The 13,811-nt window shown below is 38.1% G+C and overlaps 1 protein-coding gene across 1 annotated transcript in view; it reads left to right on the forward strand.

Annotated features, from left to right (window-relative positions):
* Positions 1–1,576: 1,576 nt before the first annotated feature.
* The window catches only part of LOC143284167 (large ribosomal subunit protein bL28m-like), a 15,727-nt gene continuing 3,492 nt past the window's right edge, over positions 1,577–13,811 (forward strand). The window contains exons 1-6 of the mRNA XM_076590829.1: positions 1,577–1,705; positions 4,328–4,487; positions 5,293–5,409; positions 8,166–8,307; positions 8,947–9,090; positions 12,273–12,402. Coding sequence (XP_076446944.1) covers positions 1,681–1,705; positions 4,328–4,487; positions 5,293–5,409; positions 8,166–8,307; positions 8,947–9,090; positions 12,273–12,402 — 718 coding nt within the window. The 5' untranslated portion in view covers positions 1,577–1,680. The remainder of the gene's footprint in view (positions 1,706–4,327; positions 4,488–5,292; positions 5,410–8,165; positions 8,308–8,946; positions 9,091–12,272; positions 12,403–13,811) is intronic.

Below are 13,811 nucleotides of genomic sequence, written 5' to 3' on the forward strand. Positions count from 1 at the left end.
TAGACCTTGAGTGGTGGTCTGGACGCTAGTCAATCGGATGAGACGATAAACCGAGGTCCCGTGTGCAGCACACACTTAGTGCACGTAAAAGAACCCACGGCAACAAAAGGGTTGTTCCTGGCAAATTTATGTCGAAAAATCCACGTCAATAGGAAGAACAAATAAAACTGCACGCAGGAAAAATACACACAAAAAAAGAAGAAAAAAAAGGGTGGCGCTGTAGTGTAGCGACGCGCTCTCCCTGGGGAGAGCAGCCCGAATTTCACACAGAGAAATCTGTTGTGATAAAAAGAAATACAAAATACAAAAAATACAATATATATATATATATATATATATATATATATATAGAGAGAGAGAGAGAGAGAGAGAGAGAGAGAGACTGTCATAGGGTTTGCAGACACACAAACTCCCAGGCAGTCCTCACTGCAGTGAATGTTCTGCTGACCGAGAAGCCGAATCCTGTTGCTGAATGAAAAGACCTACTTCAAAGCATTAGAAAACCCTCAAAACCCACTGGATGACGCAGTCAAAGAACCAAAAGGCAGCCGTCTAGGACGAGGAAGATCATGAATGGGGCAAGCAGAAGACACAATCCAGCTAGTATGCCAACTACAAGACCTGAAAGAAACAAAAGAATGTGAGAAAAATCCCGAAAACCTCAACCATCTATTCAACACAGCCATTTCACCCACTCTTGGAAGACATTGTCGGGAATGGCCAGAGGGCGAAACTGATGCGGAATTGAAGCCACTCATAGAAGAAAACAGTAAAGAAGAGGACATCATCAAAAACACAGATGACTCAGTCACCAAAGACCAATCCGGTTGGGGATTCACTGCGAAACAAAATGGAAAAACAATTTGGGAAGAGAATGCTGCCTACAAAGTCACAACCTCGAGCCTAACGATGGAAGTTTTATTTATTTATTTATTTATTTACTTATTTATGTACGCTTATAGTTGACTTCATCAAGTTTTTGCGCCTCATACATATTATTAGTAGTGGTAGTAGTTTGTTTGTTTGTTTGTTTGTTTTAAATGTATTTATCTATTATTTATTCACCTTTTTTTCTCAAGGCCTGACTAAGCGCTGCTGGTCAGGCATCTTCTTGGCAGATGTGGTGTAGCGTATATGGATTTGTCCGAACGCAGTGACGCCTCAATAATAATAATAATAATGGATACTTATATAGCACACTATCCAGAAATCTGCTCTAAGTGCTTTACAAAAACGCTCCTCCTTGAGCTACTGAAACTGAAACTGAATGAAAAATGTGACATTTCAATAAACTCTGTAATATTGATAAACATATCAGTTCGCTCGGTCTTGTCTGAGATGAATAAACATATGAGAGTGAGCAGGATAAATAAAAGAAAAAGAAAAGAAAAAAAAAAGAGGGGGGGGGGGGAGTTGTTGGTGGAGATACCGGCTTTCAGTAAAATTTCAAGATAAAATAAAATATAATAAAATGTATGTAAAATCCCGTTTACTTTTATTTTTATTCTATCTCTATATTTGTATTGGAATTTTTGGATAAGTTTTTCGACGTGTTCATTTCAAGATTTCCTGCTGAACGAAATCTGCTGTGAAGCAGTGAAAATAATGGCAGCCTCCATCATCTTCATGTATGTCTGACCTTTGACGGCTTATTCGTTGCTTTGAAAACAAACTGCCAACATGTCTGTTGTGCGACATTCGCGTCGTGAGTATCAACATGAAAACGAATTACCTGAAAACGATTGATTAGCAGTATCTTTAGTTTTACTTGAGTAGGATCTTTGAAAGTATGGAAAGAGCTCAGAGACGAACATAAAAGTATTAAAACATTAATCGAATCAGAAAAACCGACTTTTCCATTTTAGTCAGTGACTGGTTTCATTACGTATTTAACTGTTTCCTTATATATATATATATATATATATATATATATATATATGTGTGTGTGTGTGTGTGTGTATATATATATAGAGAGAGATGTGTGTGTGTGTGTGTGTGTGTGTGTGTGTGTGTGTGTGTGACGTATAGTTTGAGTGTTAAAACTAAAATCAATTCATGAAAAGGAGGAAGGATTTAGAATGACTCCAAAATTAGTGCCTTCTGCTGCTACTTCTAAAATCTGTTGGGTTTTTTTGTGTTTTTTTGTTGTTATATATCTGCATTATGTACATCGTCAGGAACCATCTCTGGCATAGTAGCACTATTATGTACAACTTTCTGACATGCAGATGAAATTTCATAATCTGGTAGCCAGAATGTCTGTTCCACTGACGGTTTGGGGAAGTGGTTTGGTTGTTTTCCAGTGGGCGGTTTGGATTTCCTTGCTTCTTTTTTGAAGTAGCTTGTGTCCATCCTGGAACATGAAGCTTGGTGACTTCAAATATATCTGTCTCGAGAGTGACTGTCAAATTCCTGCTTCACCTGAGTTTCCTTTCTGTTGCCGTGTGACTCATCTGTTTACCTTAATTGTTTATTTAATACTGACGGGATAGGCTGTTAAAGTGATTGGGGGTCAACTTAACCGTATTACACCAATAGGTGTAAAACTGTAATACAGTTGATTTGGCAAAATGATGCCTGTTTTAGTGATGAACGGTCATTTAATCTCCATTTGCCCCGTTTCACAGCCACTTTTGGGTTTTAGCGTATGGTTAGGGTTTAAATAGTTTCAGTGTTTGATACAGTGCTTCATGAAAAGCTTTGAGATCAGTATAGTATTCAGTGGAACTTGTGAAATTGGCTCCTTCAATGAATTCCATTTTAATGATGCTTCAGCTATGAATGTGAAATCCTGCAATGTGATTAGCGAGCAAAAATGTAATCTGTGATTGGCCTGGAGAGTGATCGGAAGAAATAGTGTTTTCATGTAGATGTTACTTAACCTGACTGTCTATGGAATAACCACTGTGTAAAATGACATTTTCAATGAGATCTAGATCAGCAGACTAGATGCCATGTTCATTTTCAAGGCTGTTGCAAACAGAAACATAAAATTCTAACAGAGTATTAGACTAGGAGCTAATCATGAAAATTGTTAGATTTTAATTTTTAACTCTACATACGAACATTGAAATCATGAAAGGCTTTTAAAAAAGATGTGTTTATTTCATATGAATGATATTTTGTTATAGATATGAGAAATATATAAAATGATAATGTGTAAACAGATTACTTTCGTTTATCTTATGTGTGTGGTGTTTTTTTTTTTTTCCCCTCCCCTTTCTTTTTCTAACTCTTAATCTTATCTTTTCCCAGTACATGGCAGACTGCACTGGTGGCATGCCAATTTTTTGTTGTTGTTGTTGTTATTATCGACACACACTTAGGCAGTTAGTCAGATCAGAGTTTAACTTCTTTAGTGCACCAGGATAGAAATTGCCATCCCCTTCCAGTGTGCAAAATTGTGCCCCAGGACAGCAAGCTCTGTCCGCGAAAATGAGGAATTTTCCTATCGTAAAATCATTCAGTTCATGTGAAATTGTCATTATTGTGTACAGTATGGTATAGTGAGTTCATTTGTCTTTCAGAAAAGTATACTGTATAGGCTGTGTATGCTTTCTGACAGTAGTTTGCATGATAGAAATGTTGTTTGTTTGTTTTTTTCCTACATATTACCTTCTGTGACCAAAAATTTCTTGGCAGATAGTTGTCACTGAGCTGAAATCTTAAACTATGCTTGGCACTGAAAGGTTTAAAGTCAAGGTACTCTGACTCATATGAAGGAAATAAAAGAAACCAAGAGGGAGTAGTGGAGGGGACAGCAGATAAACTAGTGAAATGAAACAAGTTGAAAAAGTTGAACAGGTACTGGAATTGATGACACTTTCAAAAATACATTTTAAGCTGCAGATGAAGTGGTAACGGTGATGATAAATGTAGTATTTAGTATAGTCATGCAGAAGAATGAGTAACACTTACATAACTATTGATAAAATCAATTATCAGTGTAGTCTCACTCTCAGCAAATTTTATTGCAGCTAGCAGATTTTCTTTTGAATCTTTTCCATCTGTCAGCGTGTAAAAACTACAAATATCTGTCTGTAAAATATGATTTACTACAAAACTGGCATCTATTCTTTCATCATGGTTGATTATCCAGAAATTCAGGACTAACCGTGAATGGTTCATGATAATGTGCTGTGTGCATCAAACATTTCTCAGTTTGAATAATAGTTTGAGCGGAGTTGACAATGAAATATGATTATATATGAATATCCAACTTATACCTCGTCAACTATTTCTTGCTTTTTAGTTTTATGTCCATTGTCATGATTATCATTAAACAGAACACATGCTGTTGCTCAGTAAACTTTCTGTGTGATCCCAGGTTTCTATCCCTATATGTACAAGTGGACACGTGATGTGGATGCTTTGCTGCCTGACCATTACAAGAAGAGATGCCGGGAATTCATGGAGAAAGACCCAGCACCAGTGCACTATCGCCCAAACCCCAACCAATACACTGTCAGAGAATCAACAGGAGAGAGGTGGGTAACAGTAACTCAAGAGTCCAGACTGTGATTGACTTCATATTTTAATTACTATTCTTTGTAATATTAAGCAACTTATAGTTATACAGCTACACTCTTTTGGGCTTAAAGTTTCTGTTATTTTCAAAATTGAATTAAATTATTAATATATATATATTTTATGTTAACTTTATTTTCTTAATCATAATTACTGAATTAGTTTCAAAATTGAATTGGTATATTTATGTTAACTTTATTTTCTTAATCATAATTACTGATTTTAGTAATGACCACTTGCTCTTGATTTTCTGTATGTGTGTGTGTGTGTGTGTGTGTGTGTGTGTGTGCTGAAGTTATAAACTAACAAAGCCAATATCAGGCAGGTTTTTATATATGTTCCTGTTGCCAGTGTGCCAGATGTAGTTGATGAACATGTTTACACTTGTCCTTGTATGATGAAATGACACCTACCCTGATAAATATTCAGTCAGAGGTCTAGGACATGCAGCTATGTTTGAAGTGAGTGTGTGTGTGTGTGTGTGTGTGTGTGTGTGTGTGTGTGTTATTGCTTATATCTGCAATTTGTAGTATGGTCTTGGTGTGTATAGATCATATATATATATATATATGTGTGGTGCTGTTTTTTTTTTGTTTTTTTTTTCATATGCTGTTGCATGTTACTTTGCACTATTGTATTGTTTCAAGTGAGGCACTTAGACTGTTAGAGCCCATTATATAGGGAGTTTGGGCCATAGAAGATCTATATATTATAATATGTTATTGAATTTTTTTCTTATTACTGCATGCATCATCTGTGTTGCAGAATACCTGTGCAGAATGTACCAGTGGATGTGAAGTTTCCGAGGCAGTGCAATAAGGGGTTATGGGGAGGAGAAGGGTTTGTTGTAGGCTATATCAAGAAGTCGACGAGGTCTCAAAGGTAAGGAAAGTTATATCATGCCTGGGGTCTGTGTGTGTGTGTGTGTGTGCGTGTGCGTGTGTGTGTGTGTGAGTGCCCCATTTATGCATTAGTAAGTGTGACACTGGATTTTCTTTAAAAATCTTAACATCAGCTTAAGTTAAAACCACTGACTCTTGTATTGGTCTTTAACTCTTTCCGGACGAAGGAATGCTCACGCATTCCTACACAAAACGTATTCGGTTTCGGACGAAGGAATGGACGAAGGAATCCGAAAGTAAAATTCCATCATGCACTGTACACGTGATTTTGTGATTAGCCAAGCAGAGTGCGCTGTTCTGGGTCACTCCACAATCGAACAGTATGATTGGTTAGTCTGGGATATGTGGCCTGTCTCGCACACACGCTGACAAAGTCACTGACCGGTCGTCTGCTCGCGTGCCAGCCTGTTAGCAAAGCGGCCTCTTCTCAGAATGTTGTGAAGCGAACAAGGCAGTGACGGCAATGTTTTAGGGTTGCCGAAGTACTTGAAATGCTACAAACTGAAGGGTCGGACATTGAAGAGGTGGATGATCATGAAGAAGAAAGCGAATTTAATGCAGAAAGCGAGCATGGGTATGGTGATTCGGGGTGAAAAATTGGCAGTATTTTCTGCATATGACAAAACTGTAAAAATAAGATCAGAAATTTGATTTTTTTTATATGTAATAGCTCAACACGTAATAAACCAGTTCTGAAAGTTTCATTTTCTTACACAGTATTTTGTATATTTTGTAATTTTTTTCCAAACCCCTACAAATGGGCCGTCTGTGGGGAAAAAGCAAGGGAGAAAACTTGTCGTCCCGAGTGAGTTAAAAGATTGATTTAAAAATTTTTTTTATGAAAGCTCAGCATTCTTTCTCAGCTTCTCTCTACCACTCTTCTGTGCATGCACACACATGCACACATGTGCACACTCACAAGTCACATGCATATAAACATATTCACACACACACTCAACAAAGAATTGGCAAAAATAAACAATAACCAAATTGTTTTATTTCTCTTCTCCACAATCCTCCCCATCCCCTTTCGTCTATAAGCTTTTGTTTATATCCCACCATTAGCAGACCTAAGTTTGGGCCTTCAGGCACAAAACATCTTTTCAGATCGTCAAAATTGACCCGACTAATGTTGCGGGAGATAAATAACAGGCATGCATGTGTGCAGATTTTTGTGTGAATGGTGTACTTGATGTGTGAGCTAAATGATCGACGCTAAGAGTAAAGACAGAGTGTGTACAGGTTGTCGTGTGAATGGCACCTACTGTGCTGAACGTTGTGTGAGTTGATGATAGACATGCTGCGTGTGTGCTGATTGGTGTGTGAATGGTATCATTAATGTTGTGCAAATTATATGATAGACATGCTGCATGTGTGCTGATCATTTTGTGAATGGTATCCTTAATGTTATGTGAGTTAAATGATAGAGAGACTGTGTGTGTACAGGTTGTCATGTGAATGGCGTCCTTAATGTTTTGAAAGTTAAATGATAGATTGTGTGCGTACAGGTTGTTGTGTGAATGGTGTCCTTAAATCATTCTGTACTACCCGATGACTTCATTATACTCTTTGTACTGGCAATTTGTTTATGTTACAAGAAAAATATCTACACACAGCTGTGAAATTGTGTGTTGATATAAAGAATAGAATGGACTAACATTTGGCAAAGGTACAAAGCACTCAATTTATTATTGTCTGATTTATCATGTTTTGAAAAAAATCCATGTTTTTCACAACTGACATACAGGGGGTGTGTTTTTCTCATATAACAGATATTTTACAGATGTGATCTTTTGTAACCATAGATGATAGACACTTCCTAATTGTAGCAGTTGAATGGGCAAATGTGTATGCACAGTGGATATCCACTATAGAATCAGTTCGCATTTGACTTTGAGCCACAGTACTTGCCGAAGCTGACGGAGACGCCATCTTGTCGAGCGAGCGAGTGAGAAAGCAGAGTTGGGTGACTGTATGCTCGCGTGTATTGTACAGGTGCACTTTTAGGTGACTGAAGAACAGAGCTGTGCCGTTTAGTTTCGCACAAGACCGTTAACCCATGAACTATGAATTTTTAAACCACAGTAACAAAGAGTTGTGCACAAGAGGTACACTATACTTAGTATAGAAACAGTTCATGATGTGAGAAAATGATAGACATGCTGAGTGTGTCCAGATTGTTATGTTAATGGAATCCTTAACATTGTTAGAAATGGATAGACCTGCTGCATGTGTGCTGATTGTCGTGTGAATGGAGCCCTTAGTTTTAGTTTCTCAAGGAGGTATCACTGCATTCAGACAAATCCATAATATATATATATATATATATATATATATATATATATATATATATATATATATATGCTAGTCAGTACTCTACATCAGCTAGGCAGATTCCTGACAGGCAGCATAAACATACATAGTCATGCATATAGTGCATGCATATAACATTTGTGTACCGATCAGAGTAGATTTCTTCTACAGAATTTTGCCAAAGGACAGAAACTTATGTTGCCATTGTTCTTTTTCAGTGCGCCAAGTGCACACAGGACTTTGGTTTATCATCATATTGGAAGGGCTAGATGCTGAGTTTGATTTTCCAGTCAAACTTGGGAGAAAGGGCAACGCTGAAATTTGAACCTAGATCCTCACGGACATTGTACTGGCAGATAAGCACGTTAACCATTCTGCCCCTAATGTTGTGTTAATTATGATGGGCATGCTATGTGTGCGCAGGTTGCCACGTGTCTGGCGTCCTTTTCTCCACAAGCGAGTGCTGTACAGTGAAATCCTGGACAGGTACATGGCAGTCACTGTCACCTTGAGAACCATGGATCTGATTGATTCTCACTACGGCCTGGACACCTACATTCTCAAGGTGCGTTGCTGTCACATGAAATTCCTTTTTGACCTAATGTTCCTTGCATGATCCAATGTCAGACACAGGAATACTAAAAAAAAAAAAAAAATGTGTTGGTAAATGTTTGTGTTTCTTTAGTGCATTAGTGTCTGTATTTAAAAAAAAAAATTTTGCAAGGACCAACACTGTGTTCTGAATTGTTTCTTTTGTGTGAACATACTCTGTGTAAAACAATAATTTTTGCTTCAGCATACTGATACATGTACTCTGTGTTATTGAATGTTAGTTTAGCTTGAACATACATACTCATTGTTTATTTTTATTTTATTTTATTTATTTATTTTTTCTCAAGGCCTGACTAAGCGCATTGGGTTACGCTGCTGGTCAGGCATCTGCTTGGCAGATGTGGTGTAGTGTATATGGATTTGTCCGAACGCAGTGATGCCTCCTTGAGCTACTGAAACTGAAACTGAAACTTATTTGTGTAGTAATTTGCTTTCCTTCATAAATATTTATCTATCATTTTTTTACAAATGTACAAAGTGTGTGCTTTTTGAGGGGATTGGGGGGGGGAGGGGTGTGGGGGGGTTATGTTTCTGTGTATGTTCGTTGGTTTTGCTGTTAACCTTTGTTTGTAAACAATGATGTGGTGAGCAGACCCATGAGGTGGACCTGTGTTCCAAGCTGGGCATGGACCTGAAGCGAGAGATGCTGGTGACGCTGGCCAAACAGTCCTGCTACCCTGACGATCCGGTCAGGCAGCAGGAGATCCTGGACAAATACAAAGAATTTGTCATTCCGGTCAGCTCTTCTGATTTGTCATGCTGGTGATGTCTTTGTGTGTGGGTGTTGGTGTGTTAGAGTGTGTGTGTTGATGTGTTTGTGCGTGTGTGTTCATATGGCAGTGTGTGTGTGTGTTGATATGTCAATGTGTGTGTATTAATATGTATGTCTGTGTATATATGTCAGTGTGTGTGCATGTTTATATGTCTTTGTGTGTTGATGTGTCAGTATGTGTGTATGTGTCTGTTGATGTGTCAGTATGTGTGTATGTGTCTGTTGATGTGTCAGTATGTGTGTCAATGTATCTGTGTGTGTTGTGTCAGTGTGTGGGAATTGATATGTCAGTGTAAGCATTGATGTGTCAGTGTGTGCTGGTGCATGCTTGTGTTTGTCCAAGTGCTTACTGTGTGAAGAGAGAGTAAGATGTCAGGAATTAACTTTTGTTGTTGTTGTATTCAGTGTAGTGACCATGATTTGATTGAGGTGTTGGTTTCAATGTAACTTACTAAATAGGATTTTAACCCCTAGGCTGCCTATATGACGAGATAACTCGTCAGCGCAAGCGTGTACACTTCGCTGCCACAATGACGAGATAACTCATCATCAAAATATTCTGACTCTTCCTTGTTTTGCATTGAGTTCGTTGATGAAAATACTGGTAGCTTTAGCTTGGGGAATCATTGTAGATTCTATTCATAGCTAGAAAACTCACGATGTCATGAGGCAGTCCTTTATTTGAACGTTTTGGTTGGGTTACTGCCGCAGTGTTTGTGCCTGGCTCCTCACTTGCTCAGCAAAATGTCGGACACTGTGCTCAAGAGATTCACAAAATCAACCAAGATTGCTTTCGTTAGCTGATGCTCAGAAAGAATGAAAGGGTAAATTCAAAGGAGAAGACAGTGATGAACTTCTGTTGGATGATTTGAAAGAAAATATAAACGGAGCAATGAAGAGACTGGCCAAGATACGACTATCAGTGAGTGATGCCGGCTGTACAGCTATAGCATACGACAGAAAGTGACCGAATTATTTGCAGGACACACTGTTAGCAGCATTCTTGGCACTAGGCCAACGCGGTCTGATGAGAACTGGATAAAGTGGCTGTGTGAGAGGGGTGGAGAGGAGGGGGATGGAGACCTGTGAGAGGAGTCAAGAGGAGGGGGATGGAGACCTGTGAGAGGGGTGAAGAGGAGGGGGATGGAGACCTGTGAGAGGAGTCAAGAGGAGGGGGATGGAGACCTGTGAGAGGAGTCAAGAGGAGGGGGATGGAGACCTGTGAGAGGAGTCAAGAGGAGGGGGATGGAGATGTGTGGCCTCACATCCATGTTATCACTTGGAATAGTCACAATGCATTGTGTTTAAAAAAAAAAAAAAAATTTTATTGTGGTTGTTCTAGTATAATTTATGTGTACAGGTATTATCCATTTCTCCAGAAAATATATTATAGTGAAAATTACCTGACTAATGTTTCACAATGTTTGTAATGAACAAGTTGAAAATGTGACAGAAAACAAAACGCTGATTTGAAAACATGTCAGTTGTCACTGAAAAGTTCTGAAATTGGACAAAATCATGTGTTTTGTATTCTTTATTCATTTACCTTTCAGAAAATATATACTTTCATGGGTCTTTCTCCAATAACAAAGAGCACAGATTTTTTTGGAAAATATTTACCTGTTTTTTGTGAAAAAAAACCCTTGGCAAATACATTTCACTTAAATCTTATTTCCCTGGCAGCGAAAGGGTTAATTTTTTTGACAATTCCTGCACCTGGAAAGGCATTGCTGTAGCAGCATGAAATTGCTCTGTAAGTGCGATTGTGTATTTGTGCAGGCGTGTGCATGTTTGAGTGTGTGTGCATATGTGTGTTTATATTTGTGTGTGTTCATGTGTTAGATAAATAAAAACAACAACAAAAAAACACTCATTTCTGAGAACAAAAAAAACCCAACTTTTTTGTACAAATCTATAAACTGATTTTTGACTCACTGGCTGCTCAGTCTCAGTTTATATAAAATATTCCTCGACTTAAAGTGGAGATAAAGACTGGACCTAACCAGAAGCTGATTATGTCTTGTGGAAATCAGGAAAAAAAATCAGTAAAATAATATGAAATATTCTGAGCTGAAAAATGTGCAAAGGATTGAACTGACTACAAATTCTCTTGCATGTTGGAGTAAAAGGAATTTTGGAAAACTCTTCCATTCCATTTTACTTTTGTCAGCCATATGTTGTCTTATTTTTCTTTAGATTAAATGGCATGCCACAATGTATGATTTCATCCTGCAAAAGCACCTGTCACATATTGAGTATGTGCCTATGTTATTATTTATGACAGGACTTGCGCTATTAGTATTACCTTAAATGTCGCGCCACAATGTATTAATTTCATCCTGCAAAAAAACCTGTCACGTATTGAGTGTGTGTATATATTATTATTTATGATAGGACTTCATGACAGAATTTCTTGTTTTATCATGTCAAATTTATGACTCAACTTGTATTGTGATACTATTGAAAATAGTAATACTGTTTAAAATGTTATAATTATGCAGAAGACAAGCAGAGAGAGGGGGGAAAAAAACGTGGAGGAGGTGTGGGGGTTGGGGGGGGGGGAGTAGGGAAAGCAATCAGACTTTATTCTTGTTGTTTCCCTTAACATGGCTTATATCAGATCGCTCAAAACTGTTGGTTTCTCTAAAGGTACTGGAAAGGGAAAAGGGTTGAGAGATAAGGCTTCCCCAGTGTCAGTCCATTATTTGATATTTTTATGTGATGTGCGGAAGGAAAGGCTTGGACCCTGCCTTCCAGTGCCAAGCCCTAGACATAGTGGATATAAATTCACTGCCCGGATGCTATAAAAGGCTACGGAACCTTAACCTTAACCTTTTACTAGAAGGGAAGAGGGTTGAGTGGTAAGACTTCACGAGTGTCAGTCCAATGTTTAACTCAGTACAGCCAGTCCTCTCTTCTCCTCTACACAGACCCCTCGGATGTCCAGTGGGTGTCTCAATGACCCAACCTTTAGCTTCCGTCGTCAGAATTGTGGTATTGTTTGTCAACATTCACGTCTTCAGTATAAGAGCCTTCCGCTTGCAATATTTTGATGATGGTAATTGGGGTGAAACGCTGTCAACGTCGTCTCTTTCGCCGTTCGTATGGAGAGAGTTAACGTTGTTGTGTGATGTGCTGATGCACAGTTGGAGGAGGCAGAGTGGATCGGACTGTCGGTGGAAGAGGCGGTGAGGAAAGTGCAGCAGCAACAGGAAGCCAACCCCCCACGACCGCTCAAGGACGTCTTCATGGAAGAGCTGGCCCAGCAGTTCAGTGGTGAGTAATTTGATGGTAAAAACATGGAGAAAGTGGCTGGTCGTTAGACTGTGTCTCCACACCCAAAGTGGCCTTTAAGTATTAATGGCATTCTGGAGCCAGTTGCATTGCTTGGTTCTAACTTTTTGACAGTTACACGTGACTAAATGCCTACGTTGACCGAACTACGCCATTGGTCAGTTCCATACTACACACAGTTGGTAGCGGATTACGACCATACTGGGCTGTTCTGTCCGAGCAATGCAACTGGCTCCTGGCCTCCTGGAATTCTGTCTTAGAAATTTCCTAATTTTCTATTGCTTTCTTTGTCTGTGGTTTTTTTGTTTTGTTTTTCCTTCCTTCACTTTTGTGTGCTCCTGCTGCCTTCCCTGTCCGTTCACCTTTTTTTTTTCAGGAAAGCCTTGACATTTGCTTCTCTCTTTTCCGTAGTCTTTGGTGTACTGTCTGTGTGCTGTTTTACTCCAGCGATTAGATAGTGATATTGTAATATTGTAAACACTGGGAAAAACACTAGCTGTCCATTCTGCAGTCTCATTTGCCTAGATGGGCTTTCTGATTGTTTTTTTTTTTTGTGGCTTTGAAGTATTTTCTTCGTTTTTTTTCACTTAAAAAACAAAATCTGGGGATCAGCACAGCCTGATCTTATTCACTATAACATGTTTAATGGTTGAGATAATATAGTGTTGTTTTGTTGCTTTTTTTTTTTTTGTGCTTTTTTTTCTTTCATATTTTGGTTTTTCAAATGTGACAGATATGGCCCTGTGCAGTCAGCTGAACTATTTGCATCAGTTTCAGACTGTATCTCCATGTATTGCCGGGGGTAATGAGCGGTCCTCAGTGTGGTTTCCTGATGCTTAGAAACTAAACATGACCACTACCAGCATTGAGAATCAGAATCAGAATCAGAATACCTTTATTATCTTGTAAAGAAATTAAGTAAAAGAGAAAAATAGAGGAAAAGAAAATTATAAAAAGAAAGATACTTGATAATCACAATAGTGAACGCTCATTTAGGATATGCATTTTTGATATTCTCTTATGTATCCAAACATAGAATCAAGATTCAGAGGAGACTGATGAAAGGAGAAAAAAGAGAGGGTTGGCAGGGGATAGGATATAAGAAAAGACACTGTGAGAATAATGTAACTTGATTTGCATGTTTTCGGATAAAATGATGTCCAAATAGATTGGTCAGATTATTTGTTATTTCTTTTATTTGCGGATATTCATTTTACAATATGCATTTTTGGAAATAAATTCTTATTTATTTTTTTTTTATATCATATGCATATTCACTTTTACGATACATATTTTTTGAGATAATTCTGTGACAGATTGAAAACATACAAAAGTTTGGATTGCATTAAAACTAATAAATAGTGACAGAACATTTTCTAACTAAATGTGAA

Source organism: Babylonia areolata, chromosome 7 (assembly GCF_041734735.1).
Source record: "Babylonia areolata isolate BAREFJ2019XMU chromosome 7, ASM4173473v1, whole genome shotgun sequence".
Classification (NCBI taxonomy): Eukaryota; Metazoa; Mollusca; class Gastropoda; order Neogastropoda; family Buccinidae; genus Babylonia; species Babylonia areolata.